Here is a 27,743-nt window from a genome sequence, read left to right as displayed (position 1 = left end):
CAGAGGCCTCACTGCGAGCATTCGGTTTCTGAGACGAGTAGAGAATCGGAGAGATCTGAGTTGGACTCCAGTGAGGTAGCTCTGATAGGAGCTTCGTCGTCGTCTTTAGGAGTGGCGGCGCCGTTTTGAGGTTTTGCAAGCTTGGATTGATTGGAATTTCACCAGATCAGAGGCGGTGGTCGCAGGAATCGGATGGGGGGAGAGAGAGCGTCGTGCCGGTGGTCGCCGTAATCGGATGGGGGAGAGAGAGCGTCGTGCCGGTGGTCGCCGTAATCGGAGGCTGAGACCAAAGACGTGAAAAACTTGTGGTCGAGGAGAGAGAGAGAGAGAGAGAGAGAGAGAGAGAGAGAGAGAGAGAGAGAGAGAGAGAGAGAGAGAGAGAGAGAGAGAGAGAGAGAGAGAGAGAGAGAGAGAAACCTGTGGTCGAGGAGAGGGAGAGAGACTGTGATCGGAGATCTAAGAAAGAGAGAGGTACGGGTGTAACTGTGTAAGGCTGATGGAATTAATTGGGTTTCTTAAGTGTAAGGGTAAAATTGTCAGGAATGAATTAATTTGTGGAAACATGTGGCCTTATGTGTACAAGAAAAATTAAGTGGCCTCATCACTAATTAAGTTTCAAAAGATCACTTGTGTGTAATTTTCTAAAAATCAAAATCTCCTATACAAAACAAAAACAAACTATCAAAACGAAAGTTCGGCATACCTAAATGGTCACTCTGAAATTAAATATTTATGAATTAAAAAAGGACAATTTCTTTTTCTTTTTTTTGAGGAGAAAGGACAATTTCTTTGATTGCTTATTGGTTTAAGTCATACTCACATCTTCAAATTCTAGATTAGTCTCCGACATATTTGGTAATCGTGAATCCGTGATAAATTCACTACCAATCATGCATCAGTTTCTACCATTCAAAACTGAATTTAGCATTCCACACCTAGCTTTTCGCATTTTGAATGACAAACACTTCTTACAATTAAAATGATCTAATAAAGAATTATCACACTCAACTTGCAATAAAAATTTGGTTTCAATCAAACAAGCAGAACAATCCTTAAATAATTTTGCAATCCACAAAGTCACCAATACATTGGTTTTATTTCTTTCAAAACGTACATTAACATCCACCATAGTAGCCATATAGCTATAGTACGAAAATTCAAATCATAAGTCTAGGTAAGGCCCAAGCATCACAGTGCATCGGCCATGCCCCTTTCTTTATTCTAGCGAAAGATAACATAACAGTCCATCATTACTAGTATTGAAGGACTTAAAACACCAATTAAGCCAACACTTAATGATGTGCAATAGGACCATCAGTGTGGCAGCACTTGTAACTGATAATAGTCTCCATACTACGGTGGCAATCAGGGCACTTCATCGAATCTGGAACCTTTCCGTTAGACCCCGGAATGTCCACACGGCAGCAAGGTTGACGGCTACCTTGAATAATCGTCCCATAGTAGGTTGTGAAACAAAACTCAAACCCGTTCTCCTTGACAGGGTCCTTCCATTTCTCAAAGTCCTCTACCACCTTCAACACGGAGACACCATGAGCCGTGACCAACACAGTCGACCCTTTGCAAAGCACTGCCCATCCACTTTCGTTTTTGTAAGAGAGAAGCTTCTGGATTTCTTCACTGACCGAGTCGACCTGCCATTGGCCTGTGGTTAAGAACAGGCTTTCTACACCGGTCCAGAAGCGGCCTAGAACGCCACGGTCATCTTCTCCTTTGCTGTCTTTTCCAACGCAAACCAACTCTATCTTTGCTTCCTTGAAGATTGGATCTTTTGCAAGGGCAGTTGCTTTATTTTTAAAATTCTGAATCCATACGTTGTCTTTACCGCCATAGAAGAAGATGTACTTATTTTCTTTGATCTGTTTGAGGATAACAAATTTAATTGTCATTATTGACAACAACTTTTTCCTCAACTATTGTGTAATTGTTTCATTATTCAATAAATATGGTCTTTCAATAATGTTATACATGTGAATGTAGCGAAACTGTATTAATAATGGAGATTGACTTCTAGTTCCGTGCGGTAGACCTGATGTGAATTAGTGTACGACTAGTTGTCCTACCATTTCATGGAGTTGATTCATTAATGTAATGTGTTGATGCAGTAATGCACTGTGAGGTAAAAAGTAATAAAGGCAATAAATAGTAACTCGTGAGTTTAAATATGCACTTTGATCGGTAGAAGAAAATTACCCAAGTGGGCAGAGATGGGTGAATTCCGTTAACAACGGAGGAAACCCATTGTTCTCCATCAGAATGTGACAGTTCTGCTTCTCTTGTCTCTGTGAAAGGGAAGGCCTTTACTCCCCATACCCGAACCATGTGGACAGCGTTAGGGTGTTCGACCTTTCCATGTGGGTTCATCACAACCATCGTAGGCTTACCCTTGAAGTTCCAGTCCTTCTTGATGTACTTGATGCCTGCTATAGGTCCAGGGTACTGCACCGTAAACCACGGTATCTTGTTCTTCAGGATATCGAACTTCTTTCTCAGGTCATCAGTCCATTGCTCCACAATTGGTATCCAGACAATGTTATACTGATTGTCTTTCTTCGTGAACTCGTGGATCGGTTTTAGAATCGAAATGTCGTCATCCGTAATGTCTAGACTGGAAATGAACAATAGCACATTCTTCCTCCTTAGGATGTCGATGTTAACCTGTTAAACCAATTAGTCACGATTAAACTTCACTATAGTAGTAACAATTTGTAGAGAAGTGATGTCACTAGAGATGATTTGCAAACCGTTTGCTTAGTTGAACCATCGACGAGTGGCTGGACATTATCCTTTGTAAATATTAATCCCTTGAAAACCTCCATAATTTCAGTAGGCGTTTGGAACAATTTCTTGATCCTTATGTAAGTCTCTTCCTCCTCTGCATTATACAGCAATAATAACTCTTCAACATATCATTTCCAAGGGCAACCAATTGAATATAATTAAATTCAATTAGACTAGTAACCCACCAATATATGTTTTGCAACCTCTCAGCTGAATCGTTAGCTTGTTAAGGACATAGTGGATTTTTTGAGAATAGGGGGCTAGATCAATTTCCTTGTCCCTGAAAACATTGGTAAATATAATAAATTAAATTGCCAGCTATAAATTAAATGGGGGTAAATATTATAAACTGGTACATGATAGTATTCAATATTCAATGTCCAACAACACAATACAACATATTTACATACGGTTAATAACTTAATATTATTTGTTGTAAATGGATGTGAAATAATTCAGTAAAAGTGTAAAACGATGGAGAAGAACTTACTCATCACTAGTTAGTATAGTGATCTTACTGGCACAAGCAACAACAGTGATGATAGCCCAATAGACATCAACCGGAATATGTTCCGATGCTATCGACAAACCGGGGAATTCTTTTGGGAGATAACGGGAATACTTATTGAACTGGCCGATGCATTCGATCACTTGTAGTGTGGACTTGATCAGATTGTTAAGCTGAAGAATTGATTGCCTGCGCTTTTGCAGCTCCGTTGGCTTGAGGAGAACAGGGACTCGTTTGAGGATTGCAATTGATTTGGCAAGGTGGTCTGATTTGCGAAGCTGCGCAAGGAGCCAGAATTCACCATATTCCATAGCAAAAGCAGCTAGGGTCAGTGATGCCTTTGCTTCCCATGAATACTTTGAGAGCTTGTTGAGTATTGCCACTGTTGTGTTGTGGGCGATTTCGTCACCAGGAGGCTTGCATTGCATCTGAAAAATTCAAATATGTCACATTGTCACTGTGAAACTATAAAAACAATTTACAATATTTTTGGTGAAAATTATGGATTTTCACAAGTAATGACTAATGACCTCGCAGGAGATTCCCTTTAGCGTGCACAATGGTACGCTGAAGCTGGCTTTGGGGTTTTTCTCCTCTATGTTGTCCACATGCACTTGGATACCCTGCAACAACCACAAGAATGCAGCAGTCACTACCAAAAAAAGCCAAAACAAGAACAAAAACAGCATTTTCTATCAACTAAAAAATCATTGGTCATTGATTCTTGCACACATTATAATTACAAAATATATACCTGCACTATTTCATCAACATTTTGGGTTGCATGCTTGAGGATATTCTCAACAATGATGAAGAGAGAATCATCATCCAAGGTCTCATCAGCATGGACATGAGTCGTGTAAATCTCCTGCAAGATCTGCTTGTCAGACATGGCAAACAGGCTAAACTCCTCATCAATGGTTTTGTGAGTAGGGTGGACTGCTGCGGCTACCTTGGTAGCCACATTGAATGCTAGGCCTAGCATGATGATGGTGGCTTAAAGGCAGGGATGGAGAGAACAAAGAATGCTACACTTATGGCTAATGGCTTGTGTCTGCTGTTGGTGGTGCTGCTCTTGCAACATGCTTGCCCTATTTATAGCCATATTTAGGTTGTATGTAGTCCCTGAGTTGGCTCCGTTTGAAGATTATTCCACGTGAAGGGTTTGGATTGAACTTTGAGAACCAGATAACAAGTTAACAACACACGTGAATTTAATGTTGGAAGTTGGAACCCTAATTAACTGTGTTTACTGGTAGTTGTCATGCATTTGCCAGCTACGTACACCCAAAGAGAACAGATAATAAAGGGTCTTTATCCAATAATATCTAATTAAACGCAAATAAATTTCCCAAAATACCCTCATCTACGCCAAACAAACCCAGCAACCTCTTATTCCCTTTCTCTTCTCATAAGTTAGGAACAGCACTCTAGGGCTCGAGATTCATGTTCCAGTGGGAACGCTTCAGTTTGAAACATATTTGATGAGTTTGTGGTTCAACTAATTTTCAATTAATTATCTAAATAAAATAAAAGAATATATTATTAAAGAGGAGAAATTCTTTCAAGAGTTGAGAAAGGTACAAATCATCTTCACAGCTGAATAGGCAATCATCTCAATGGAATTGATTTGTTGTCTCTAACCCCAAGATCAAGAAGAAATATTCATTGCATAATGGATTCCACTAGTTGATTGAGGCAAGAATAAATTTATTAAGACTTCTCTCCACATAAATCAATCCTTAGTGACGTTACTGCTGGGTATAGAATAGAAAAACTCAATGGGTGTTCAGCGATGGGGCAATAATGGAAAAACTAATTGAGTTTATTATATATTTTAAATTTAAATAAGTTGCTGAATATATTTAGATTTTTGCCTGATCCATTTAGAAACACTCGATAATAATTACTGAACGACTGCAGTCTTCCAGAGACTCAAGAGATGATAGTTAGATCTAGATCTTAAGCTTTAAAACGTATGAATGTATGATGTAAGCAATAAGCAAAACAATGACGCTGATCATCGATCGAACAGTCTTTTATTAATCTTAGTACGTTTTTAATTAACTTTATTTCTTAATTAACTGTTATTCTAATTAGCTGTCAATTTAAGATTAATAAGTAAAATGTCAAACGCGTCAGTAATGATCTTGCACATGCATGAAATAAATCAGCAAATAGTAACTAAAGATCCTGTTCTGAGTGACGTCAACGCATATGATGTAGGCAATAACTAAAACAATGACGAATAGCTCGGGGAATTTGTGTGAACAAATGGGTGTATTTCATGGTTCTGGATCGGATCTGAAAATAGACAGCCCATAGTTGACTCCAATGTTAAACTAATATTCATAATTAACTAGGCTGCGGGTCTTTTTGTTATTTACTTACTTTTGAATAATCGTTGCAGATATTTTTATTAATAAAAGTAAGATCATAATGATGTATATCATTCTCCTATTATCTACAGATATATATAAGAAGTTGTGATAAAAAATTACCTCGGTAATTGAAAGAACCTGCCTCGGATTTCACCTTGAAATTCGAAGTGGGCTTGCGGGGCCTAGCTTAAGAGAAACTCTCACTACTACAATATGGGCCATAGAGCACCGATCTGGGCCACTATTTAATTTTGGTCTCCATTCTCAGCAGTATGCCACCATTGCATTGGATTGGTGAGTTTTCATGGCCCAGTCACCGAACAACAGTCTCCATAATTTTATTGTAATATAGAATTGGGCCACAACCCACCATCGCCATTTTATGGTGTGATTGGAGACTTTTAATATATTAAGCAAAGGGGAATGGGTCTCTCTCATCTCTCTCCTCTCTCTCTCTCTCTCTCTCTCTCTAAGAAAAATTCGGGCCTTATACGAGTTGCTTGTAGATCTATCGTTGTTTTCATCGAGCTGTGCTTAATTGGCTTGTAGATTTTGTCACTTTTGTTGCATTTTCAGTTTTGGTGCTCGTGGATCTTCCGCCATTTCTTCACTCACTGTGCTACATGATTTCAAGTTCAAACCCTAAATCCATCTCCCCTTTGCTTTCTTCATACCCTTTTCCAATCAGGTATGTGCTTAGTATGATTTGTTGCTAGTTTTCTTCTTTAATTTTTTGAGTGGCTTTAATTGGTTTTTCTTCTCTCTGTATCTGACATAGCCTGTATATATAGGATGATTTACTTTCGCTGCCTACAAACCCCATTGAGCTTCGGAGGCTACGATCTATTATACCCCTAAAACTCTAAGTTAGAAAAATGACAAACTCACACGCAGGCAGGTGCTACTAGGCTATGGTTGTGCGGCCTGAGTCTGATTGACACTGGTGATCGGTCAAGGAAGCACGTTCGAGCTTGCTTCTCTAGGTACTAGCTTCAATTTTTATTTTTTAACTTTTTTATTTTTAATTCATGGTAGAATTCTTTAGCTGACGATGTTGAGATTCGTTTACTTTTTTCTGGGCAAGCCCTGGAATTGTAATGTGTGACTATATGAGTAAAGTTGTTCATGTTTCCTTTCTATTGCAACTTCAATCATGGTTGCCACTTCACTTTCAAGATGGGTTAGTTCCTCTGTGGACTTTCAATAAATCAGCATGCTTTTATTGCTAAGAAAATGGGTTTGATATGAAATTCCATCTTTTGGGTACTTTTTTGTCACATAAACTTCTTTGGCAATCCAGTGCACCTTGCAAAGAAGTTTGTTAAAGGAATTGAATTTTCAAATTAGTGGCACTTGAAGTAAAAGCTGCCCCGGTTGCTACTCAATATAGTAGTTGTTGCCAGATTTGATTTTTGAGATCACTCGTGAACTCTCTTTAAGAAAAATATATTTTTGAAATATTGTCCCCATTTAATTTTTTGTTATTTCTATAATTAATTTGTAGTGGCTCCATTCTTATTTAATAGCTTGCTCTATCTCAGAAAGCTATATCACAGATTCACAGTGGGTTTTGGTGCTTCTCGACATTTAAATTTTCCCTTGCGAATTTTCTCCAACTTCTGATGGATTTCTTTACAGGTGCGACACGCTCTGAACGAGCTCTGTGAATCAATCACATCCATTAAAATACTTATTTCTCATTCTGAGGAGATGTGACTTTCTTTTCTAAAAGTTCCTATCTTTAAGGGTTAGTGCAATTATTAATGAGATATACACATCATATTGTTCTACTCCTCTGCTATGCTATCAGACTAATTTGTTCCCCAACCTATATCAAGTTCAGGTTCAGGTCCTATGTGTATCTGTCAATCAAAGTTTGAACTAGAATATAGCTCCACTCAATTCATCTCTGCAGTTTAGCTTGTTTAATTAGTTCAAGCCACTCTTAACTTTGAGTTTACTTTTTTGACTTAACAGGTCTTGGGCATCATGTTTGTACAAGATTTTTCATCACAAATATTCTGATATTGTGTCATGTCTCAGGTTTCCCAAACTAAGGTATGAACTCCTCATTTAATTTATTGTATGGATTGAGAACGTTAATATATATGGCTACCTAATGAATAATTTTGGAGATAAAAAGTCCGTATGTTATAATTGTTTTGCTATATATGTATTTGGTTGATCAGATAAGCATTTGCCACAAAGTATATACTAATTGTTACTCTTAACTTACTTTATACTTATTGCTTAAAGGAAAGGGTTTGAATCTTTTGTATGTTTTAGTAAATAAAGTATTAGGGTGCTAATTTTGAACTATCGTCTGGACAAGTTTCAACTATATTTTTCTGTTTTGCTTTTGTAGGTTCGCTTACATGTAGAATGAGTTGCATTCTTAGATGGTGCCATGAGTTACCTTTAGGCCTGCAAACAAGTGCGGTAATTTTACTGACCATACTCATTTTGTAGGTTGGTTAATGATAACTAAACTAGGAGAACTTATCAACAAGCTTTTATCATGCTTATATTGTGTATATATTTTTGATTGTCAGGTAGAAATAATAACAGCAAGTATGAGGCACTGTTATGTTAAGCATGCAGAAGGGTATGCATGTAATATCCTGATGTATATATAGATATATGGGTTGTCGCTAACATGCCTCTAAATACAGGTAGTTAACTTTATTCTCATATTTTGTATAAGTAAAATATTTTCCTTCGCTTTTCACTTCGTCATATGTTTTGGAAATTGCAATATATAAGAATATCGAAGATAACAAAGTATCATGTTATGATATACTAGCTATATTTAATCAGATCAGATTGCATTGCCAAATGAAAAGCATAAGAGATTGTGATATTTCTAATTTTTGTAGTGAGAAGGGATTGGAATTGATCTAATATTTGGGTATCTTAACTATTATAATCAATCATTCTATTTGGGAGACATAGTTTTTCTTAGATGTAGAATGATTTGTGGGTTTAGATGGAGTAATTGATTTTGTATTTTTAATTTGTTAACAAATTGTGTTAATTTTAATGACCATATTGTTAGTAACTTCATATTTAGAACTGTTAAGTACACATGGTGGAGATGACCTCTGTATTAATTGCACCCTTTGTTTTCTTGGCAGATATTGGAAATCAGAACAGCAAGAGTTGTGTGATCAAGCAATTGTGCAAAGGTTGCTGGATAACGCACATTTGTTTAGTTTTTTTTTGTTTGTTTCCTTCTTTCCTATAGGAATTTATTGATGTCTTTCCAGTTATTCGGTAACAATGAAACTAGATGTAAACCAGTTTTGCAATGAATGTATACTATTCGAGTTATTTGAGAATTGGTTCCACTAGCTTTCTATTGATTGTAAGCATTGCATGGCATGTAGGTGGATAAGAAGGGTGCCAAATTTGGCATTATTTATAATTTTTTTTTTTAATTTAGAATAATCACATTTTGACACTGTAAAAATGGTGCCAAATTTGATTTGACATCTGACAGTAGTTTTTTAGGTGATGATGGCTGTCAAGGCACCGTTAGGCTATTGGTGCTCTTTGTCTCATTAGAAACTGGATCAAAGGAGACTGATATTTGAAGGGTGGCTGCATAGTGGCTAATGTGATGAATGGTGTCAATTGTAGTCAACTCACACCAATACTTGATGGTGTCCTATAGCCAAATTTCTAGTAGTGTCTATCTAAAATTTGGCAAAATTTACCTTAAGGCCTCATTTGATTTGCATAAATTAATCATTAGAAAAAGAAAGTTGTTCATTTCTTATGTTTGAAGATGCAAAAAGAAAAGAAATACTTTCATGAAGCAAAGGAAAATAGGGGGAAGATGGTTAATTCCATACTCCAAATGATCTCTTTTCCTCCTTCTTTCTATGCAATTGTTACTCACAACACATTATTTTATTGCATTAATTACAAACTTTTTAACAACTTTCTGGACAACTTTGCTTATATAACCAAACATTTGAATGGAAAGTTTTTCGGAAATTTCATTTCCATTCCAATAGGAGAGACAAAAGAATTATTTTCCTTCCCGCGAACCAAACGAGGTGTAAAAGTGGACTTCCCAAACCTGTGGAAAACACTTTCAAGAATTCCAACCGCAATTCCAACTCCAAAAACTAACATGCTCTCCTCAGCATTCAACTCCCACAATGTAATATAAAGGTAATCTTAAACACAATTCGAATCTCAATTTATCAAACTATAGCAATTTGGCAATCAGAACACTTTAGATTAGGAACTGAAATAAAATACAAGTAGGTTAAACATATAACCTACACTAGAGATGAAGGTGGTGGGCACTATACATCAACGCTTACACACACTCGACATCAACCTATGCACAGACTGGGCACGAAAAACAAAAAAGTCCAGGGAAAAGCATTTAGAAAAACCGTTAGAGTGAGTGGACGAAAAATAAATAATTTCAAGGAAATAAAAATAAAATTATAATGTTTCATATAAAACCAAGCATGCAGTAAAGTCTCTTGAAAATACTCTTAACTAATATCTAGTATTGAAATCTCAAAAGAATACGTAAATCAACTCAAAATCCGTTTCAAATCCTCTGATAAAGATATCTAGAAATATACTGCAAATTTTCTCATTTTAAATACCATCTCCAAATCATTTCAAAAAGGAGAGAGTGAAATTTGCACTTCCTAAATTATAATCTGCACTCCCTTTTCATTTCTTTAATATTTTTTATATGCATTTTAATTTTTCCAGTCTAATATTCCACATTTGCCCCTTAAAATTCTCAGCTTTCGCAATAACCACTCTCTCTCTCTCTCTCTCTCTCTCTCTCTCTCTCTCTCTCTCTCTCTCTCTCTCTCTCTCTCTCTCTCAAATCTGGGTTCGCAGAATCTTGGTAGCACCGTAGCAGAGTGTTTACCCATAAAATAATAATTATTTTCTTTGGCAAATTTTTCTAAATCTTTATTTTCATATCCTCTGAAGTCGTTATCATGATAAGAATTGAATCCAATTTGGAAACCATTGCGAGTTGTGGTCTCTGGTTCTCTAGGAGAATAAACTTCTGGCAAAAAGAAAAAGAGATATGCACTTGCTAAGATGGAAGAACATTAATTGACCTCGTCTTGCAATCCATATTTGATATTTGAAGTCGTTTTAAAGAAAATACATTGTGGATTTATATTTGGCTAAAATCATCTCTGTCCCTAAATAGGTAGCTGAAATGAAAAAAAGTTTCAAGGAAAGCAAAACCGAAATGACATGTCTTTTATATTGACCATTGGTTTAGAAATATGAATCTACTATATTAACTTATCATCAACCTCTCCACAAAGAAAACGCCCAGATTCGTTGTCAAATGAAGCAGGACATGATACCAAATCTGATGTCCAAATTATACACTTATTTGAACCACAAATCTTCTAAATTTGATTTTGTTTTCTGGGTTTTGTTATTTTCCTTCTTAGTTTTCAATCACAAGAGAAATTCATCGTACTAGAGAAGCAAATTGATCAAAATATACAAAGATTGTTGGATTGTAAAACCAAGAGACAGATGGAGAACATTGTCCTTGCTCAAAATTTCTACAAGGATCCTTCATGAGCAAGACCCAGCACCTTTAACGTGGTCGGCTTCGAGAGCAACCCGAAGAGCTTAACTTCCCAGAATAAGAAGAGCCTATAATGGTAGACCAGATGCAACTTAGAAAAGGGAAGACACTACATAAACTCCAAATTCAGAGGAAGAATTAATCATCTTAGGACTTTCATTTTCTTTGTTATTTATAAATGAGAGATAGATGAGAGTGATGAAACTAAAATCAGAACAAAGAAGGGAAATAATTTTTCTAGAGAGGAGAGACAAAGCAAAGAGTTAGAAACTTTTTCCGTTGTTAGTTCAAGAAAGAAGTTGTGATATGTAAGGGTAATAATGGAAATACATATGAGGAGAACATATAAAAATATTTAAAATAAGAGTGGGAGTGCAAATTGTAATTTGGGGAGTGCAAATTTCACTCCCCTTTAGAAATCTTAAAATAGACTGATATCTCAAACTGCATATCCCCTTCAGAAGTTGTGATAGTTAAAGGGTACTTCCATCTAACTATCTAATGTCGTCTAGAGGGTACTGCTGACCAGATGACTCATCGAAGGTACTACCGACCGGAATACTATGAGGCGATAGTCAGAGGGTACTGGCGACTAACTATCACATGTCATCTGAAGGGTACCAGATAAAGCATCAAAGGGTACTGCTGATCGGAATATATATTCTGGAGGGTACTGCCGACCAGAATATTGTCTGGAAGGTACTTGTGAGCCGCGGAAAATTTATCGAGCTTAATTGAGATAGTTCTGTTCAAGTAAAACCAGAATATGTGTCAGGCCCAAACTCTAGGTTACTTGACCTAGTTGTAATAGGGTTTAGAATTAGAGATATTCTCGGAGATATTCATAGATATCCGATTAATTGTACGATTATCTTTCCTTGTACAACTATGATTCTATGTCTTGTAATCCTCTATATAAAGAGGCTCATATTATCAATGAAAGCACGACTCAATTCTCTCCCAATTTTAGTTTTCTTTAAACACGTTATCAGCACGAAGTCCTAACCCTGAAACCCTAAATTCGTAGCCTTCAAATCCCAGAAACCTCTACCGCCCACCTTGAAGCTCTCAACTCCAGGAATCCAGAACCGGCGGCGCCACCTCAAGAACCGGCCGGAAAAACACCTAACCGGCCACTAGAAGAAGCAGAAAATCCCCTATCTGGTTCGCACCCTTCCAGTCCACCTTTGACCACCATATTTTGTCACCACTAAAGCCTTAATTCCATATTCCGGGAACAGGAAAAATTCTTCCCGGAACCTGCCAAAAGACACTTGAACCGCCCACAGAATCTGCTGCATCTTGAACTGCCACCTGCTATTCCAGTTTTATTCCTTCTCTGTTCCAGATAAGCCCAGAAAAAAAAAAAAAAAAAAAAAAAAAGAACGAAGCCCAGCCCAGAGGAGAAGGAAGGAAGCTTTCGACCCAGAAGAAAAAAGGAGAAAGAAAGGGACAGAAGCCCAGAGGCCCACTGACTCGCCTAGGCCTACTGAAGCACCTGCCACGTCTGCAACAGCCAATGCCAAATCATCAACCGGTGCCACGTCAGTAGCTCCGGCGACAGGTCACCTCAGACCACTTTTCCAGCGACTTTTTCAGGCCAAATTTTCAGGCTACCTATTTCAAGGTATTTTTTTCTAAAAGTTCCTGTTTTTTATTTTTTGTTTCAATTTCTCTTCTTTTTTCGGGGACTTGCAAACTCCCTTCTTCTACCCCCCTTTCTTCATCATAGGGGAGACTAAATTAAGCCGAACTGTGGGGGATCGTGCACACTCTAAGCTTGGAACTTGTAGAGTTCTCCAAAGAGTTTGTTGAGATGAAACGATCGACCACAAACATCATTGTTTATATCTAATCCAACCCTTCTTGGAATTGAATTTCTTGGAAGCGACTACGCTCGGAAATTCCTAATTTCTTGGAAGCAACCCCTCTTTTTATTGTTTTCATGGTAGCCTTTTCGCTCCGAAACTAACCCTAATCTTTTGTTGTTTTTCAGGATGAGTAACCTGAACAAGTTGAGCTTCGCTCCACTAGCGACAACAGGCGTAAGATACCACAAGTGGGTCCGTGATGTGCGCTAGCATCTTAAGGCTGATGGGATCCTAAGTACGATCCAAGAGCCAAGTCAGAATGTGCTTACTCCTCAACAAGCTGCCGCTTTTGAAGCGAATAGAGCTACGAGAGAGGCCAATGAAGCTAAAGCCATAATTCTCATGATAAGGCACATGATCGAATGACGTGCTCCAGAATGAGTATCTCAATGAGGAAGACCCAAGAAAACTATGGGTAGAACTCGAGTAGCGTTTTGGCAACGTTCGTGACTCCCTACTTCCTAATTTAGAAGTGAGTTGGCATAGCTTCCGCTTCTGTGATTTCAATTCTGTACTTGACAATAATTCGGAAGCACTTCCTATCAAATCTTTGATGGAATTCAGTAGGCAGAAATCACTGATACGATGTTGATCGAGAAGACTCTCTCTACCTGCCCCGTCTCTGCATTGATGATAGACAAGAACTATTAGATTGATGTCAATGCCGGATGCATCACAAGATTTCATGAGCTTAATGGAGCCATGAATGTAGCTGAAAAGCACGACAACATACTTGTGAAGAACTATAACTCTAGACTTGTGGGAGAAAAGCCAATTCCGGAGTCTAATTATAGTTGCGCCCCTAAGGTAGGGCAACATGAGCGAAACCCTAAGGAAAGGGATTAGTCTGGACGTTCTGGTCCATATTCTAGCCCCAAAGAGGAAGGAAACCTCCAAGATAGGCCTGCACGGAACCGTAGAGGTCAACGTGTGAAGAGAAAGAGAGGCAGAGCCTCCGGCTATGGTGGTGGCGCCACCAAGGATCATAGCCATCCCCAACGTGCTCTAGGTGCGCCTCGATCAAGGGAGCCTGACCATGATGATGCTTGTCTTCGGTGTGGAGCGTCCAGACATTGGACTAAAGCATGCAATGCACCCCATAATGTTGCTAATGCGTACAAGACGTATCGTGAAGCAAGGGAAGCAAATTACATGGAGCAAGAAGATTAAGATGACGATCTCACTCTAAGGGTTGAAGACTTCAAAGGCCAATATCCAGAGACTGGCGATTTTGATTAAGTCTTTTTATTTTCCAAGAGATGTAATAGGCAATTGCCATATATTTTTGTAGTAGATGCCAAGGGTTTAGTCTTTCTTCAAAGTAGGCTCACCCAAAGTAAAAGTGATGTTTAGGAAGGTTATGAGATTAGTGGTACTTAAGCGAGCCTTGCTCCACCGACATCACTCTACTCACCTGGTCACATTTATTTTGGAGTTACCGAAAGAAGTTAGACGAATACCATTGTTTTGCATTAGCTAGCATTTTGGATTAGATTTTCTTTGGTCAAAGAGACAATGATGTAACTCTGTTGGCTTATGAATAAAATTTTCAAGTCATTTTCATTATGACTCCATTTTGATTCTGAGCATATTACTTTGTGACTCCAATGGCTGGGTCATCAGTATTAATTCAAGGACATGGAATAGCCCAAGTTCCCCCTGCCAAATGGCACCTTGACCACTGTCACAGAAACTCTCTACGCTCTTGGGGAAAATCGCACCTATGAATAGCCAACAGATTCCATGCGAAAATGCCTCTAACGATTGCGAACAAAGGCGCATCTGAGAGAAGTTTATGTGTCTCTCTAGTGGACTTTATTTTACTATTCGAGCTATTAAATCCAATAAAGTCATGAGAGAAGATCTCTTAGATTTAGACACATATTGGCTTTGTCACGACATGATAGGTCATCCCAGTCATGATATGATGATTCATCTACTAAAGACTTCACATGGACATCCTTTCTCTTGAGCGAATTGAAGCATGAATCAAAAGTTGATTCCTGGACTAAGTGTGACCGCCGCTGCTGCCTCTGGCACCGCCGTCGTCCACCACCAGCCTAGGACTGGCACAGTCTTTATCCATAACGCCATGGATGGCGTCCACCATGATGAGGGTGCCCTAGGTGATGCTGCAAACATTGGCTTTGCTTCAAATAGCGTTTCAGATGCTCAGGCCCAACCAAAATCCTCATTGGTTGCTTCTAGAGCCTCTCACTCTTTTACAAAGCCTGTTCCTTAGAGAAATTAGGACTGAGACCGTCCTATGCAAAGGATATGAAAATACTCATTATGTTCTTACATAGAATCCATGGGGATCATGTGGATTGATTCAACCAACTTGCGGACGTTTAAATATCTCATGATGTTGGTTGACACGCAAACACGTTGGTCACGTGTTATGCCATTGTCCACTTGTAATGCTGCTTATGCTACACTCCTAGCACATATCATATAACAACGGGCTCACTCCCCGGATCATGCTATTCAGTCAATTGGATTTGACGATACTAGAGAGTTTACAACAAAGACTTTCGATGGTTATTGCATATCACTGGGACTGATGTTGGACATCAAATTCTCATGAACACACCCAATTGGTCTCGCGAAAACGATTACGATGGTAGTCCAGACATTGGTAATGCGCACCAATCTCCTTATATCCGCTTGGGGTGATGTTATATCACATGTAGCTATGCTAATTCGTCTACGATCTACCGCCACTCAATGTATCTTTGTGTTACAGCTAGTAACTGGGTAAAAGTATTTTGTACTTACACACATTTGAGTGAGCCATTTATGTGCCAATTACGCCACCACAGCGCACTATGATAGGTCCATACAGATGAATGGGCAACTCAGTTGGATTTGAAACTCCAACAATCGTCCTCCACTTAATGCCCTTGCAAGGCGATCTCATTACCGCTAGATTTGCGGGTTGTCACTTTGATGAGACAGTTTTCCTGTCATTAGGGGGAGATAAGAACACGAATGTTCAGCAGGAAAGACAGGAATTACAATCCTATTCTGTTTCTTGCTTCAGTAAGAATAGTGTTATGTTTTCTTAATCATAGTTTTTGCCTAGGAAATGCCAAGGGGGAGAATGTTAGTGCAAAAACTATTTTGTAATTGGCATTTCCTAGCTCATTATCTAAGACTCTCCTGTATCTAGTTTTAGCTTCTGTCTCTTTGATCTTCAGAAGAATGTTGTGCTTCAAGTTCTATGGATCTTCCCTCCTCAACATCATCAAGTATAAATTGCATTCATATTGCTTGTTGTCTTTAGGATTGAAGGTGCTTATCTATCTTAGATTAGGATGAGACTTGCGTTTCAATCCTGTGTGTCTAAGCTGAGCTGGCAGCTTGTTTTTAAGTTGGCTTTATTTAATATGTCTGATCTTAATCAAGTGAGTTATCTTTATTTTACATATCCAATCAGCCCTAGCACGACTCTTTCCATATAATTAAGTTCTCACAATCAGCTAGCCACACACTTGCATCTAGAGAGCACTGTTCCTTATCGGTTTCTCTCATCCTCAGATCTCTCTAGAAATGCACTGAGCCAAAATCTTCTTTGATAGTGTCTTGGTAAGTTGTTCCATGTCTAGCTTCCAAAGGATCATTAAACCCAGAAAACCATACCTTTAAAACACCATCTGTGTATGTCTTCTTGTGTGTTGCATACATGTCTTTGTGCCTTGAGATGATTGACGATGTTGTGGAAGTTTGTGCCATCTGAAGATTGACAAAGGAGTTACAAGTTCAGCTGGTGAAGTTAGTAGCAAAGCAAAGACAGAGCTGCCTTCTAGATTGGGTCTAGGTAGATTGAGCATCTGTAAGTTCTTTATGTACTAATTTCTTTAGTGGATTTGTTACCGGCATAGTGCCCTCAGTTGTTTCCCTTCTATAAGGGTTTTACTGCGTCAACAGATTTGGTGTTTGTGTGTGATGCTTTTAGCTTCTATTGATGTTTTGGTAAATTGAGAAAGTCATAATCTTGTTGCGATTTGATTAGTGGTTTCAATTAGGATCGAAGTTATTCTGCAATCCAAATTTAGGACTGAAACCACTCTAGAATCCTAAACCATAAGTTAAAGTTGTTGGCCAGATTTGTCATCACTTTAAATAGTGGTGTAAGTACCCATTCTGTAATTACAATCAATTCAAACTTTCCTCTTTTATAGATTTGTTTGAAATCTAATTTTGGGATTGCGGAGTTTTTCACCTCCTGTTCTATTTCATTGTATTCAAATTCTTCAGCATTTAGGAGTTGTACTCCTTTCTTTTTCCTAGGCTTTTCTAATGGTTTGAATCCATTAGCTTTCTTTGCTTTTACTGGAGGCTTTTTCTTATCCTTCAGTATATTTTTCATAGAATCCAACATTTCTTGCTGCTCATTGAGTTTTCTGCCAACACTTGTTAGCTGTTCTTCTTCCCTTTTAGGAATTTTTTGATATAATCTATTTTGTTTTCCAATTATATCTGGTAATTTTTCTAGATGATCTTAACATCTAGATAATTCTTCTATCAGATTCTGATGTTTCTCATCAGAAGAATTTTTCTAATTAGTAGATTATATCTGGTAATTTTTCTAGATGATCTTGACATCTAGATAATTCTTCTATCAGATTCTGATGTTTCTCATCAGAAGATTTTAGTAGAGAATTCAACTTCTCTAATATCAATTCAGACATTGTCCCCATTGGGGATTCTCTTTTGAGCTTTTTTAGCAAGCTCTGATACCAGTGATGTGCGGATCTAACCGATGCTCAAATAATCAAGAGGTTTTTGTTCCTCTTTGAGGATGAATTTCAATTCTTCAATATTTTTCTCAATTCTATAAATATGTTTTTGTACTAGGAAAATTCTATCCCAGTAGTCTGGAGTTTCTCTACTGAGTCTAGCTCGGTAGTCTTTTGCTTTTCTCAATTTTTCTTGCTCTTCTGTTAACTCTTTACTAAATCTTTGACAGTTTGCAAGTAAATCCAATCTAGACAAAATACGGTCTAAATGCGCGATTATGGATATTAAAAATTTAACTGTTTACATTTGAAAATAGATGATGAAGTCTAGCTGTAATTATTATCCAAGCAAATAATTTCAAGATTGGCCTACCACATTTCATCAAAAGAGAAGAAAAAGAAAAAGAACTATTCATAGTAAAATTGCAATGGTCGCAGAAAGGAAGAGAGAGGGGGTACTAACGGTATGAAAGTAGGTAAGATGGTGAGAAGAAAAAGAGAAAAGTTTTGTGTGAAAGGGAATAAAAATAAGTTGGTGGGGTGTATGGGAAGTATATTGGTGGATTTGGGGTGTATGAGCATTTCCCCAAAAATTAATAAGATTTGATCAAAAAATGATTATATAAGAGTAGAAATAGTAGCATAATTATAAAATACTATACACTTGAAAAACATAATTAAAAATAATAAAATAACATGGCATTTAAAAACTTGTAGCAAATTACCACTACCTACACTTTTAGCCTATAAATTACCATCAGCAGGCCTGTTTTTTTTAGTTCCCATGCGCAGGGTATTATACCTTGCGGTCAGATTCCTTCCGTTTTTTGAATTATATCTATTGACAAGTAAATTACGAAACTGCCCTTGTAATTTGGATAATGTGAAAACACTGCTGGTCAGTAGCATTGTGAAGAAATAATATTTCTATATTTCATCTTTGTTTTTCTTAGAAACAACTCATTTATTTAATAATCCCAAAAATTATTATACATATTACAATATGAAACTTGAACACTATATCATTTATCTCTGGCTTTGCTGCTTTCACATGCAAGTTGCATTGAATTTTACCTCTTTTCATGGTGAAGAGGTTTCTCCAGCAGGACTTCCTCATGTGCTTGAGGCTCTCTTTGATTTTCTTTTCTAGCACATTATCTGCGTAAACACTTCTGTCCCTGACTCCTTAGTTATTCGCAACTTGTTGTATACAGTTTTGAGATATATATGCTCCACAGTCAAACTACAAAATGATAGAGAAATCTAAGTGAAGGTATTCATTAATTAGTTAAAGCTACTGACATTCAGTAAGGTATGTAAAAAGAAATCTTACAGATACATTGCTGCAAGCATATTACATATAGTAGCAAATTAACATTGCGTCCTCTTCTTTTATTGTAGCAACCTTTCTCTTTGCCATTACCAATAATCTGTGTATATGATGTGTGAATATATGAGTATTGCTAAAAACTAAAACTATTGACCATCAGTAAAACATCTTTATGAGTACTGACCAGTAGCTTACACATGAAAGTCATATGTTATGTGTTTACACAATCATGCAGTATAAAGAATAGGATTGTAAGGAAATCAAATGATGCATCCCACATTTTCAAAGCAATGCATTATATAGATGCTAGAAACCAACAACTTTTAAGAAAATTCTGAAGCTATTGAAACACACCTCAGTAGGGTACTGACCCTCAAAAGCTATCTCAGTTCCACTCAAATATGAACTCTGATGTTGACCAAAGGAACCAAGATATTAAGTGCACATATGTTACCGTAAAAATTTGAACTCTTCCATTTTATCAAGAAAAAGAAGGGCACTGACCCTCAATACCACATTGCACACATTGCACATTTTAATGCTACTGACCCTCAAAACTCAGTTTTACTCACTCCAAACAGATTGTTGCTACTCAATCCTCACTACTCAGGTTTTGCTCGAGCCAAACTCAAGTTTTGCTAACTACAATTGAAATTTTAATGCTACTGACCTTTAAAACTATTCAATCAAGCGAAACAAGCTACTGGTACTCGATCCTCACTATCTCTAACTGTAATAGAAATTTTAAGGCTACTGACCTTCAAAACTATTCAATCAAGCCAAACAAGCTACTGGTACTCAATCCTCACTAGCTTTAACTCTAATTGAAATTTCAATGCTACTGACCCTCAAAACAAGCTACTGGTACTCAATTCTCACTAGCTTCTTCACTGTGCTTAACTGCAATTGAAATTTTTCACCATTTGTAAATAGTTTCATGCATCTTCTTATTCTAACCCTAACTGTATTGTATCATAAAGTTAATTAGATCTCAAATCTAGTAACCTAGCCACATAAATTCATTATTCACTTTCTTTGGATTTCTCAGTAACCAAACCAAACCAAATAATCAATTAGTAATCAGAAACTATATCTATTGACTCTCAATAACTAGAAATTTCCATGGCTACTGACCTTCAAGGCCTAGCGCCGGCGTAGCTTCGATTTGTTGCTTTGCCGCCGGATCCTCGATCTGTTACTTCATCACCGGATCCTAGATCTGTTGCTTCACCGCCGGAGCCTTAATCTGTTGCTTCGCCGCAGGATCCTCGATTCGTTGCTTCACCGCCGAATCCTCGATTCGTTGCTTCACCGCCGGATCCTCGATTCGTTGCTTTGCCGCCAGAGTCTTGATTTATTGCTTCATCGCAGGAACCTCACTTTGTTGCTTCGCCGCTGAAATGGAGGTTTTAATTTTAGGGAAAAATGGATTTGAGAGAGAGAGAGAGAGAGAGAGAGAGAGAGAGAGAGAGAGAGAGAGAGAGAGAGAGAGAGAGAGAGAGAGAGAGAGAGAGAGAGAGAGATGATGTATCGTGAAAAATGAGTGGCAATTTTCGTAATTCCATAGAAATTTAACTATCTTTTATGTCTTTAATGCAAATAAACTATTACTGTAGCTAGATGTAAATGACCGCAAGGACAACTTGTCTCTGGCCCCTGCGCATGGGAAGGAAATGTAGCAAATTGTAGTTAATGGTAATTACCTCTTAAACTTATAGCCCTAAGAGTTAGAGATGATATAAATTATAACCCTTACTATTTGTATAAATCAGTGTTCTAAAACTCGGCCGTCCAGGCCGCCTAGGAGCTGGGCGGCAGCAGACCGAGGCGAGTAACTATAAATTGAAAAGCCTTAGGCGGATAGAATATGAGTAGCCGCCTAGGCGGCCTGGGCATCCGCCTGGGCGTTCTGGGCGATTTCCTCCCTTTTTTTTTTTTTCCCCAAAACCTAAACTCAACATCAGAAAACATAAAACCCATTCGACCCCAAAACTGGAAAAATAGACTGCAGCTTTTATTCGCTCTCCCCACCAAGCCACCACACCTCTGCTCCATACCTCCACCGGAGCTCCCCAGAGCCACAGTAGCTCCCCCCCCCCCCCCCCCAGCCACCAAAGCTCCACGCCTTCTCCGCACCTTTATTCTTGGTAATGATTAATGCATTCTGCCACTACGAATGCATTCTGTTACTGAAAAATTGAAGAAGAGAGAAGGTGGAGATGGTGGGTACTGGTTTCGCAAAGGAGAGAGAAAGAGAAGGGAGTGGAAGTGAGAGAGAGAAGGGAGTGAAGTGAGTGGGTGGTTAACTGTGTCAGTGAGAATATAATTGTGGCTGTTTTTAGTCGGTAGAGAGAAGAAGGATAGGATGGACACGTGCAGGGCAACAAGAAGCATAACTTTGTTAGACAATTCAACTTCAGTTCTACCTCTCTCTCTTTCTTACCTCTATTTAATTAAATAAATAGTTAATGAAATAAATATTTAGTTTATTTTTCTTTGGAGGAAGATAAATATTTAGTTTATTACTCTTTAAGTCTAAATAAAAGTTATAAAAATAAAATTAAAATTAAAAAAAATACAAAACCGCCTAGGCGCCTGGGCGCCCCTCCCTAGCCCACCCCACCCGACTAGCGCTTAGCGATTTTTTGAACCTTGGTATAAATAGTGATTTTCGGAGGCTAAAATTTAACTCGGGGGGTATTTTAGCCCCACAACTGGAGATGGCCCAAGGGTTATAGAATTGGCAGAATCATGCATATAAAAATAGTCGATCTGACGAAGAAGACGGCATACAAACAGTATACCTTGTTGGAAATTCCAATTAACTACTTAATTATGTGGTATAAGAGCAACTACAACAACTTCCCTATAATTTTTGTATTATAGGAAAGCAAAAGTTAAACCTTTAAGCAATTTTTTATTCCCAAGTCCAACAGATTCTCTATTTTACAGCAATCTCTAAAATCTCCATAATCTTCCTTAAAATTTTGGAGATTGCTGTAAATTTAGGAAATTATGTTTTCTCTTTTCTCACTATCCCTAAAATAGGGATAGTTATAAGGAATCTGTTGGAGCAAAAGATGCTTATTTTTCCCTAAAATGAAGAAAAATCAAAATATGAGAAAGTTGTTGGAGTTGCTCTAAGAGATGAGAATGGCTCGGCGGGTTCAAGAAGAACAATTAAAAACCAAGTCTATAATAACTACAGAGAGAGAGATTAAAACTGCCACAAGATTAACTTTACTACTCCTCTCACTCCACATTTGTTAATCGACATTAATCTGATTTAATGATTTTCATTTTTTTTTTTTTTTTTTGATTGAATCATCTAATGATTTATAGCCCAACTAAAATCTTATAATACACGGACATCCGGTTATACTGAGGCTGTCTGATTCCTAAACTCATAATCTGTATCTTCAAGTAAAATACAAGTCTAATCCAGAGCTGTATTCTCATATCTTTCATCCTAATGAAGATTGATGATCATGGAAGAAAAATCCACACTTGGACAGATATTGATCCTTGAAAAGTTACCAGGGATAGAACATTTGGCATTTCAGGTGTCACAGTTGAGATCGGACTATACCTTCAGTTTAATCTTACCAGTCCAAGTTTGCCACTACTCTAGAGAACAGGGTCAATACCATTGATGAGAATACACTGAATAGCTTCTGATCCAGCCCCTATTAACTCCTCAGAGAGAGAATCAATCTGACATCAAGAAAAACATACATGGTACACGGTCCTTGGACAAAAAAACAGCACCAAGCGAAATGGGCACTCCATTAAATAATGAAAATTAAGAATAGATGAACCATTATCTAAACAACAGGTTTCCATAAGTTGAAAGAACCAAACCATAAACTTGAAGGCCTATTTCCAGCCTAAGAGTCCGCATTCGTCCTCAAGGAGAGGTACTTCCGTGCAGTAAAGGTCTTCGTTACTTACCTATGGACAGACGCATATCTTCAAGCACCAACGAAACAAAGAACATAATCTTCTTTTTCAAGTTTCATGAGAACACAAGCATGAATGTTTGTTTTTTTAATACAAAATTATCTAACAAACCTTACAAATTCAGTGACACCAAAAGAAAAAACCTTACAATTTCAGCATGTGTATTGACTGCAATCACCTACAAAATGTGTGTTTTCAGTTCTTATGCCAGGGACAAGTACTAGTATACTTTTAGAGATGAATTGAGACTTTTTTATTTGTTTGGTACAAAAAATAATGACTCAAGTTAAGTTTCTCACACCTTTTCCCTTTTTTGGATCGTCATTGGTGCTTCAAACTTCCATGATTGCACAGTTTCCTGCGGTTCAAGTTATTCAAGCATTTCTTATGTTGCACTTCCTTCTCAGATTCTTCTTGATCCGGTACCTCCTGCTCTGTACTCATTTCAATACTGGGATCTGACCTCAAGCATTTCGAAGAATCGTCCTCATCAGATGTCATTACTTGATCTGCCTCTTACTAGTATTACAAAAATAATTATATGGTATAGGCTCACACTCGACCATATTTTCATGGATAAATATTGTAGAATCCCATACTATATTGACCCCTGTCTTCTTCACTCTGAAACCAGATCCAATTACAACATACACCTCAACAAAGTCACTGCCTTCCAAATGAAACTCATTGTTTGATAAATTTCCCAGCCAAATAACTTCAAGGGAAGTTATTGCGTAGGGATAAGCTGGCCGAACAACAAAACTGATAAGCTTGGTACGATTTACAACCAAAATGGAAATACGATTTAGTGATATGACCTTGTCCAAACATGAAGAATAAACAATGCATACGGTCAATGCTTTCAAATTACTACCAATTATTTGAGGCACTTGAAAACATACTCGGGCACCATTATTGACATAGGCAAACCACTTGGGAATATCACATCCAGGTAGAAAAATGCCACCATCTCCACTAGCAGTCCACCCCTAAACCATATTCAGCAAGATGTTTAATAGCAATTAATATATGCTTCACACACACACACACACATACACAGAGGGGGAGAGAGAGAGAGAAAGAGAGAGTGACCTTAAGGATGGTCTCCTTAAGAGTAGTAGCGATATTGGTGCACCTCTCCATCCGAATTAATGTTATGGACTTTAATGACTTATCCAAGCCTGGAAACTCGATGAGTTCAGGGGAGTGACTTAGATGCAACAATCTAATATTCAACATTTCTGAAAAATTTGGCATTCTTGTCAATGCAGTGCAGTGATCCACTTCTAGTTCCTTCAAACTAGTTGGTAAATCTCCGATTGTGTGAAGGTATGTGCAATCATTTATTGATAAGTGCTCAAGATTAGAAAGGCTTCTGAGGCTTGGCAGGCTGTAAAAACTATTTCCTCGTAGATTCAAATATTTTAAACAAGATAGACTCCCGAGATCCTTAGGAATTGCATCATCAGTTAAGTTGCAGCCGGGAAGCAATAAAGAGGTTAGGCATTGAAATGGAGAATGGTGCAAACTCCATGAATCCATTGAATGGTGAAAACTCCATGAATCCATTGAATGAATATCTATACGCGTAACTTTCAGGCTGCAGAAAGATAAATATTTCAGCTTCGTCAATGCGCCAATAGAGGATGGAATTTGTCTTGTGGCTCTGTCATCTGCAAGAAGATTATCCACAGATAATATCTCCCCTTTGTGCTCTGAAAATGGTCTTATGGATGTATTACCCAAAAGAAGAGTTGTCAAGGATACCATCTCGCCTATGTCACCATCCAATCTCTCAAATCTTGAACAGCCAGAAAGAATTAGAGTTTCAACAGATTTCAACTTATAGAAACTCCTTGGAAGATGTGTAAGCATTATGCAGTCTTTAAGATTTACCAAAGAAAGCCTTTCAAGAATTCCAATGGAATGGTGAACCGTGGATAAGCTCTTACAGTCTTTGAGTATCAAATTCTCAAGATTTAGGAGACTTGAGAAGTCTGGTGATTGTTTTAGGTAATGCGAATGACTGAGATTGAGAATCTTCAACTTCTCAAGTGACTGTTAGCCAAACACGAAAAGAAAACAAACTCAAAACCTTAGAACAAGAGAAGGAGAGATTGATCATGTTATGTATAAAACAAGACAAAAACTTTTTAGAAGTTTGATTTAGTTCATAATTTACCCTGGAATGCTCCCAAACTTGAACTAGATTGCTGTACCGCAGGTCAATAGAAACCAGGTTTGTTTGATTAAGAAAATCGTTTGGTATGAACTTCAGAGGTAATCCACGCCAGCAGAGCCATCTTAATTTTTCAGAAAGATAGTTGTAGTCTCCAGTGAGCTGTACATAGTTGAGTTGGAGCAATTTCAGTCTCTTCATATTTTTGAATGCTTTTGTACTGAAGCTCTTTTCATCAGATCTTCTCAAGTTTAGTGAGAGTCCTTCAATTTCTTCATTTCCCTATCAATGAAAGGCACTATATAAGAAAACGTTATTGCATCTGTAAACTGTTTATACGGATATAAAAGAGTCAAGAAAGTATACTTTCTTACAACCACATCAATGATATACAAGATGAAACTGACTGGTCTACGTAAAATATAACAGCATAGAGCACTAATATGGTTTTGGATAATTGAGCATTGCTTGTAACTGTTGGCATATTTAGATATGGGATGCATATGTTTGTCTTGATTGGGAAATACTTACAGATTCTTCATTCAACACATCTATTACATCTTCCTGATGCCACAATCTGCTACATTTTTCAGGGCAGTTGGGGGATTTTGCACGAACAATTTCTCTGCCCATGTCTCGAACCAAATCATGCATCATGAGCTTGTTTTTTTCACTAACAGTTACAAGGCAACGCTGAAGGAGGACACTGATTCCTATTTCTGCATAAAGACCGCAACCGTCCAATATTTTTATGACATGGTTCTTGTCCATTCCAATGAAGAAGCAAGATATATGGAGGAAAATATCCCTCTGGTTTTCATCAATTGCATCAAAGCTGATTCTGAGTATTTTCTGAATTTGTTCATCAGGAATTCTTTCCAATTTTTCCAATGCACTTTTGCACTCTGTTTGGTTTCTTCCGAACAGAAAAGAACCCAAAACTTCAAGAGCTAGTGGCAAACCTCCACAGTAAGCAAGAACACTTCTTGAGAGTTCAGCATAAACTCCATTAGGGCGACAGTTTCGAAAGGCATGCCAGCTGAAGAGCTCAAGAGCTTCCTCTCGACTCATTTTTTGAATCTCATGTATTTTGTGCACTTTGACTCGGTCTAGTAAATGTCTATCTCTTGTTGTTATAACAAGTCTACTTCCTGGACCATATGCATCACGATTTACGGCCAATGCATTTAGCTGGTCCATATGATCTACATCGTCAACAATGACAAGTACCTTTTTGCAGCCAAGTCTCTTTTTTAGCACGTTGATCCCTCTATCAGCATCACCTACCTCTATCTTGGTCGGTCTTAAGATATCGGAAAGAAGCTTTTCTTGCAAAGTAATTATGCCATTTTTTTCCTTTGCAGTTTCTCTAATGTTTGCAAGAAAACTTTTACCTTCAAAGCTATGATAAAATTTGTTATAGATGGCTTTTGCAACCGCTGTTTTCCCAATTCCACCCATGCCCCAGATTCCAACCATGCGAACATCATGTGATCCAACAGACAAAGAATTACTGATTTCTTCAACGCGAGAATCCATTCCAACTGGGTACACTGCTACATCTAAGTATGTGCTCTCCAGCTGCCTAGTGATCTCGTCGACAATCTTTCGGATCAGCTCAGCTTCATTCCTGTCAATTAGCACAACCAAGACTTATTCTACAAACTATATATGATGTTAACCCAATAAAAGACCTTGGTTATCCTGGCTAAAGATTAATTGCTCAGAATTTGAATGAAGGCCCATTTGGTTTATAGCTGTGGTAGCTGGGGAAGCTATAAACCTGGGGGGGGGGGGGGGGGGGGGGGGTGTCCAAGAGTAGTGGTTCTTACCTCTCGGCAGTGTTTGAGAGATGCCAGCCAGACAAATTGGCTGCTTCAGTAAGAGCACATCTCCACCTCACTACCATGTCAAGGCCGGTTAAGACACGCTCTTCATGTTTCTGAAATGCATCTGCAAAACCACCTGTCTGATGCCTGGCATGCGAAGGATCGACATAGTAGAAAATTGGGAAAACAATTTGGCCCAAAGTTCTTCTACACTCCATGATCTGCACCAGCTCCTCAAGACACCAACTTGAATCCGCATACCTTTTTGAGAAGACGATGAGAGAGATCCTAGAACCTTGTATTGCCTGCAACAGTTCTTCTGTTATATTTCCCCCTCTTCTTAGCTCCTTGTCAATAAAAACTTTGACTTTCTCATCTGCTAATGCCTTGTAGAGGTGGGCCGTGAAGCCCTGGCGGGTGTCTTCACCTCTGAAGCTCAAGAACACGTCGTAGATCCAGTGTTTTGAGGAGGACGATGAGGATGAAGCCATTTGCAGTGATTCAGATTGAGAGTTAAGACTTAAGAGCAATGAAAATTGGGCTGG

At 38.0% G+C, this 27,743-nt stretch overlaps 2 protein-coding genes and 1 long non-coding RNA gene across 3 annotated transcripts; 1 reads left to right on the top strand and 2 right to left on the bottom strand.

Annotated features, from left to right (window-relative positions):
* Positions 1 to 1,096: 1,096 nt before the first annotated feature.
* On the bottom strand, positions 1,097 to 4,359 carry LOC112200644 (protein SIEVE ELEMENT OCCLUSION B). The gene is made up of 7 exons (XM_024341665.2): positions 4,062 to 4,359; positions 3,838 to 3,930; positions 3,290 to 3,735; positions 2,985 to 3,079; positions 2,763 to 2,893; positions 2,212 to 2,676; positions 1,097 to 1,877 (listed from the first exon to the last, which is right to left on the bottom strand). Exons 1-7 carry the CDS (start codon positions 4,290 to 4,292, stop codon positions 1,293 to 1,295), a joined length of 2,046 nt encoding a protein of 681 aa, XP_024197433.1. The 5' UTR covers positions 4,293 to 4,359; the 3' UTR covers positions 1,097 to 1,292.
* Positions 4,360 to 6,620: 2,261 nt separating this feature from the next.
* Positions 6,621 to 8,363, top strand: LOC112197064. Its single transcript, XR_005809763.1, has 5 exons — positions 6,621 to 6,671; positions 7,327 to 7,435; positions 7,666 to 7,746; positions 8,054 to 8,127; positions 8,241 to 8,363. It is a non-coding gene; the product is annotated as an uncharacterized LOC112197064 (long non-coding RNA).
* Positions 8,364 to 23,325: 14,962 nt separating this feature from the next.
* Positions 23,326 to 27,743, bottom strand: LOC112196269 (disease resistance protein RPV1). Its single transcript, XM_024336582.2, has 5 exons — positions 27,202 to 27,743; positions 25,901 to 26,999; positions 25,373 to 25,651; positions 24,283 to 25,248; positions 23,326 to 24,179 (listed from the first exon to the last, which is right to left on the bottom strand). Exons 1-5 carry the CDS (start codon positions 27,687 to 27,689, stop codon positions 23,691 to 23,693), a joined length of 3,321 nt encoding a protein of 1,106 aa, XP_024192350.1. The 5' UTR covers positions 27,690 to 27,743; the 3' UTR covers positions 23,326 to 23,690.

Source organism: Rosa chinensis, chromosome 4 (assembly GCF_002994745.2).
Source record: "Rosa chinensis cultivar Old Blush chromosome 4, RchiOBHm-V2, whole genome shotgun sequence".
NCBI classification, from domain to species: Eukaryota; Viridiplantae; Streptophyta; class Magnoliopsida; order Rosales; family Rosaceae; genus Rosa; species Rosa chinensis.
This window is presented reverse-complemented; position numbering and strand designations above follow the sequence as displayed.

Coding starts and splice junctions, on each gene's coding strand:
- LOC112200644 (XM_024341665.2), bottom strand. CDS start 4,292: ATGCTAGGCCTAGCATTCAATGTGGCTACCAAGGTAGCCGCAGCAGTC. Junction 3,080..3,289: donor ACTATACTAACTAGTGATGA/GTAAGTTCTTCT, acceptor CAATGTTTTCAG/GGACAAGGAAATTGATCTAG. Junction 2,677..2,762: donor ATGGTTCAACTAAGCAAACG/GTTTGCAAATCA, acceptor TTGGTTTAACAG/GTTAACATCGACATCCTAAG.
- LOC112196269 (XM_024336582.2), bottom strand. CDS start 27,689: ATGGCTTCATCCTCATCGTCCTCCTCAAAACACTGGATCTACGACGTG. Junction 27,000..27,201: donor CTCTCAAACACTGCCGAGAG/GTAAGAACCACT, acceptor GCTAATTGACAG/GAATGAAGCTGAGCTGATCC. Junction 24,180..24,282: donor TTAAGGAGACCATCCTTAAG/GTCACTCTCTCT, acceptor AATATGGTTTAG/GGGTGGACTGCTAGTGGAGA.